The 5,084-nt window shown below is 43.0% G+C and overlaps 1 protein-coding gene across 1 annotated transcript in view; it reads right to left on the bottom strand.

Annotated features, from left to right (window-relative positions):
- clip1b (CAP-GLY domain containing linker protein 1b) overlaps positions 1 to 5,084 on the bottom strand; it is a gene marked incomplete in the record, with an annotated part of 106,130 nt that overhangs the window by 91,290 nt on the left and 9,756 nt on the right. Inside the window, 1 exon segment of the mRNA XM_014023516.1 lies at positions 339 to 466. Within this exon segment, the coding sequence (XP_013878970.1) occupies positions 339 to 466 (128 nt within the window).

The following is a 5,084-nucleotide window of genomic DNA, read 5'->3' as shown; positions in this document are numbered from 1 at the left end:
CACACACACACACACACACACACACACACACACACACACACACACACACACACACACACACACAAAATCTTATAAATCTATGTTTTAACTTCATTTTGATGCCTAATTTGAATTTCAGCAAGTTGTCCATCTTGTTTTGATTCATTGACTTGCTGCCATGTAATTGGTTGTTTGTTTATTTGCATTAACAAGCAATTGAACAACAGGACCTAATAAAGTGGCCAGTGAATGTAAATATAGGGTTTACTGCATGTACAAAACATTAATCTTCTACAAAGCCTTGTATTTACATGTGAAATTCTGCTTTTCTTAATGGTTTTACTCATTGTGTCTCTTACCAAGACACGATCTCCAAGCCTCAGCTCCCTCCTTTTCCTCTTAATGGAGTCTGGATCTGACAGATTGGACACGGACTCACTAGATGCTACCACTCGACTGTGGCATGTCTTTATACAAGTGCCCTGGGCTGAAGGACAAAGGTTAAGAAAAGTAAATAAAGAAATAGAAGAGCTGCAAGCAGAAATGTACCACCCTTTGTACCTTAGCCGTGATCCGGCCTATGCCACAATACTGGGCAATAAATAATAATAATAATAATAATAATAATAATAATAATAATTTTATTTGAAAAGCGCCTTTCAGGACACCCAAGGACACTTACAGCAGACACATCATAGAAGAATGTGTGAAAATTCAGTTAGAGACAAGCAGGCATAAGCTACAGAGAACTGTTTACAAATGAAGTTAAGAGGGATACGCTAATCTAGAGATGTGTTTTCAAAGCCGTCTTGAACACAGGAAGAGAGATGATGTTTCTTAGGTCAGATGGTAGAGAGTTCCAGAGGAGAAGGCCCTGCTCTCCATGGTGGAGAGGCGGGCAGTGGGTACTTGGAGGTTTAGGGAAGAAGAGGATCTGAGACGAGAGGGGGTGTACAAGGTCAGACATGTAAGGAGGGGCAAGATGGAGGATAATTTTGAAAGTGAGAAGAATTTTGAAGACGATGCGTGATTTGACCGGGAGCCAATGGAGCTGCTGCAGGACTGGAGTGATGTGATGGGAGGAAGTTTGGGTGAAGACACATGCAGCCGAGTTCTGCACCATCTGAAGCTTATGGAGCGATTTGTTGGGGAGGCCAAAAAAGGAGAGAGTTGCAGTAGTCAATCCGTGAGGTCACAAGACTGTGGACAAGGATGGCTGTGGTGCAGGGTGTGAGAGATGGATGGAGACGGTTGATATTTCTGAGGTGGAAGTAGGCAGACCGAGTAACATTATTGATGTGAGCAGTGAAGGAGAGAGTGGTGTTGAGGATGACACCAAGACTCTTGACCTGAGGGGAGGGGGTTAGCAGAGTGTTGTTGATAGGGATGAGGAGATTATTAGATTTTGAGATGGAATTTTTAGTGCCGACAACAAAGATTTCTGTTTTATCACTATTCAGCTGAAGGAAATTGTCTGAAAACCAGTCATTGAGTTCATTGAGAAAGTCAGAGAGGATAGAGGGAGGGTGTGTGGAGTTTGGCTTGGTTGACAGGTAGAGTTGTGTGTCATCGGCATAACAATGAAAACGGACACCAAACTTGCAGAAAATGTAACCAAGAGGAAAGAGGTAAGTAATGAAGAGAAGGGGTCCAAGGACAGAGCCTTGGGGCACACCAGTGGAGACGGTGGATGACTGATAGTGGAAGGATTTTATCTGGGTGAATTGAGTGTGGTTGGAAAGATAAGATTTGAACCTGTCAAACGTAGTACCTGAGATGCCAATGGATCTGAGTCTGTTGAGGAGAATAGAATGAGAGGTTGTATCAAAAGCAGCACTTAGGTCAAGAAGGATGAGGATGGACAGGAGACCAGAGTCGGCAGCAAGGCGAAGATTGTTGGTGATTTTTATGAGGGCGGTTTCGGTGCTGTGGTGGGGGCGAAAACCAGATTGAAACTCCTCATAAAGGTTATTGTTGGAAAGGTGAGAATGGAGTTGACTGGCGACAACTTTTTCTAGAATCTTGGAGATGAAGGGCAGGTTAGAGATGGGACTAAGATTACAGAAGTTACTTGGGTCGAGACCGGGTTTCTTGATGATGGGGGTAATGGCTGCTGATTTAAAAGCTGTGGGAACAATACCAGAGGTCACGGAGGAGTGGATAATGCTGGTGATGATAGGGAGCAGAGACAGGAGGCAGAATTTAACAAGAGCAGTGGGAAATGGATCGAGCTGGCAGGATGAGGGCTCAGACTTGCTAAAGATAGCACAGATGTCAGCAGCAGTGGGGAGGGAGAAAACAGAGAGGTGTGGGGGGGAAATCGACAAGTGAGCTGCGAGCGGTGATTGGGCCAAGGTGTTTGCAAATGGACAGAATTTTTTTCATTGAAGTAGGACAACAGAAAGTTACAAAAATCAGTGGACACCAATGTGAGAGGGTAAAGAGTTATGAGATGAGACTGTACGGTTGAAGAGAGAAAGAGTGAGAATTGCCAACATTGGAACTGATGATGTTAGGGAATTAACTGGATTTGGCTTGAGAAATACTGTCCTTYTACTGTTTGATGTGGTTCTTGTAGACATCCTTGTGAATTGTGAGACCMGTTTTCTTATAGAGGCGCTCCAGGCTCCGGCCTTTGGATTTCAAGGAACGGAGTTCTGGAGTGAACCAGGGTGCAGAATTTGAGAAGGAGACAGACCGGGTTTTTAACGGAACGACAGAGTTAAGGATGTTGGTGAGGCTGTTATTGTAGAAAGAGACAAGATTGTCCAGGTTAGAAGAGCTGAAGGAGGAGAAGGTATTGTCAACATGGGAAAGAAGAATATCGTGATTTATATTCTTAATATTATGAAAGGAGAGAGTGCATTGGGGTTTGATAGAAGAAAATTTAAGATTGACACTAAAAGAGAGCAACAGGTAAATGCAAATGCAAATGCAGTAAATGCAAGTTCAGCAGAGGTAAGCCGGGTTCCCACCAAACACATTTTGAGCAGCCAAAGCATCCAGTTTACATGTAAAGTCTATGGTGGACGCACATCTAGGAGCAGCACAGCATGTTGCAGCACGTTTTGGCAGTTGTTTAGAGCAGTGGTAGCGGTAGGATGCGGCAGAGCATTTTCCGTGCATGCGGCACGTCCAAAGCAGCAGCTGCTGGAGTTCAACAAATTGAACTTTGGCTGCTCAACGTGCAGCAGCAACCAATCGGGAGAGAATAATTTTTCCACGTGATGGTTTCCTGAACCTGACACAGATGGACAGGAGCCTTTAGCTGAAATCGACTGTCTGAAGTTGGTTTTCTGGCTGGAGATATTTGCTTATTTTGTTTATTTGATAGTTGCTACGGTGTCTCTCAGGTGTCAAAAACCTTTGATAATTCCAATCGCGATATCTACCAGCAGCTTCAGGGCTAGTGATGTTTCAAGTGGTAAGATTATGAGCTTTAACAAGTAAAATTATACCAGCTATGTTTACACGCACAAAATTTTTTAATCGGATTGAAATGTATTCAGATTAAATAATCCGAATGTACTGTTTACATGGACACAATCCGATAATAAATAGTGTTTACATGCACCGGAGTTTTATTCAGAATAAAAGTCCGGACATGCACAGTGTTGTAAACATTCAGCTCTACTTCCATGTTACAAACGTAAACAAAGTTCCTCTGTGCGCTCAGGACGGACCCGTGTCAGCTTTTAATAAAGGTAGAGACGTTGTTACTCCTCGGTTGAGCTGCAGCCTGCAGATGAAGCAATACGTGCTTTTTATTTTTATTTTTTGCGAAGCAACGTCTGCTGTTTGCCTCCTTTTTCATCTGTTAAGAGAGTGTGAAAAAAAGTTCTACACGGTGCTGCGCAGCTGGAGCGCTGCTGTCCCACCGGGTGGATGTAAGTCAGCAGACATGCGCACAGGTCAGTTTTCTACAATCAGAATAAGATGATCTGATTAAGTGTTTACATGAACCTCATTCCGATTATCAATCGGCATAACCCACCCTTTTCATTCGGATTAAAAATTCATTCGGATCGAACTCAATCGGATCAGAATAATCGGAACGAGCTGTTTACATGACGCATTTTTATTCCGAACGACCGTTTAATCTGTTTAATTCACTTTTGTCCATGTAAACGTAGCTAATGACAGACAACAAATATTACATTTATAGTATTACAACTAAAATCGTTTTTGACGCCGCCACCGCAGTTTGTCCTTCATGAGCCTTTGTAGACAAGATGGCGGCTGCCAGTAGTGGCGACCCACGACCATGGAGATATAAACAGCTTTTTATAAGGTAAAAATAATAAAACACGGTCTTTGTCTGCAATGATTAGACATTTTTTGTTTTTGTCATTAGTGATTATCTCAATTTCGGCTAAAAGAATTGACAAAATCCTACACACTGTACCTTTAATTATCTGACAGTGATCATTACACAGTGTGGCTCTAATTCCTCACTTCACCATCTGTGTCGCAGTTTCACATCTCCAAAATGAGCGTACGCATGGGTCAAAGCTGGCGTGAGGGACCACACATTTTCCCGTCAAGTTTGGATTTTTATAAATCACAACCTTGGCATGAAAAGTGGCGTACGCAAGTTTCTGGGCTCGTTTTGTGCGTACGCAAGCTTTAAAAATCCGACCCCTGGTGAGTTAATTTGAGTTAATTATCTGATGTGCGCAACGTTTGCTTGCTCTTTAGTAAATAAAACAATGCCATTTTCTTTATTTTATTTTTATTTCACCCGTCAACAGACCGGAAAACGAACAAAGATGCTCCTCCCATTGTGCGTCTTCAGACGCGTTCGGTCTGAATGGACATCTGTTGACAACCAGCCAAAAACTGACGTCAGGAACATTTTTGCTGCTGAAGACGCATTTGGTGAGAACCGTGCAGTACAGTTAAGAGGAGTGAGTCCTGAGCAGCAAAGTAAGTCCAACGTGTGACCCTTTATGTGGGTGGGAAAACTGATGAATTGCTGGAGGCCACAGCTGTCAAGGCAGGATGTAAAGTCTCTGGTGAGAAGGTTACGGCGAGCTCTCTCTCTGCTTTACTTTGCTCCTGGTTACCGTTTAATCAACCAATCTCAACTTATACTTCTAATCCGG

Source organism: Austrofundulus limnaeus, unplaced genomic scaffold (assembly GCF_001266775.1).
Source record: "Austrofundulus limnaeus strain Quisiro unplaced genomic scaffold, Austrofundulus_limnaeus-1.0 Scaffold374, whole genome shotgun sequence".
Lineage (NCBI taxonomy): Eukaryota > Metazoa > Chordata > Actinopteri > Cyprinodontiformes > Rivulidae > Austrofundulus > Austrofundulus limnaeus.
Note: the sequence above shows the minus strand (reverse complement) of the source record. Positions and strands in the feature narration are given on the sequence as shown.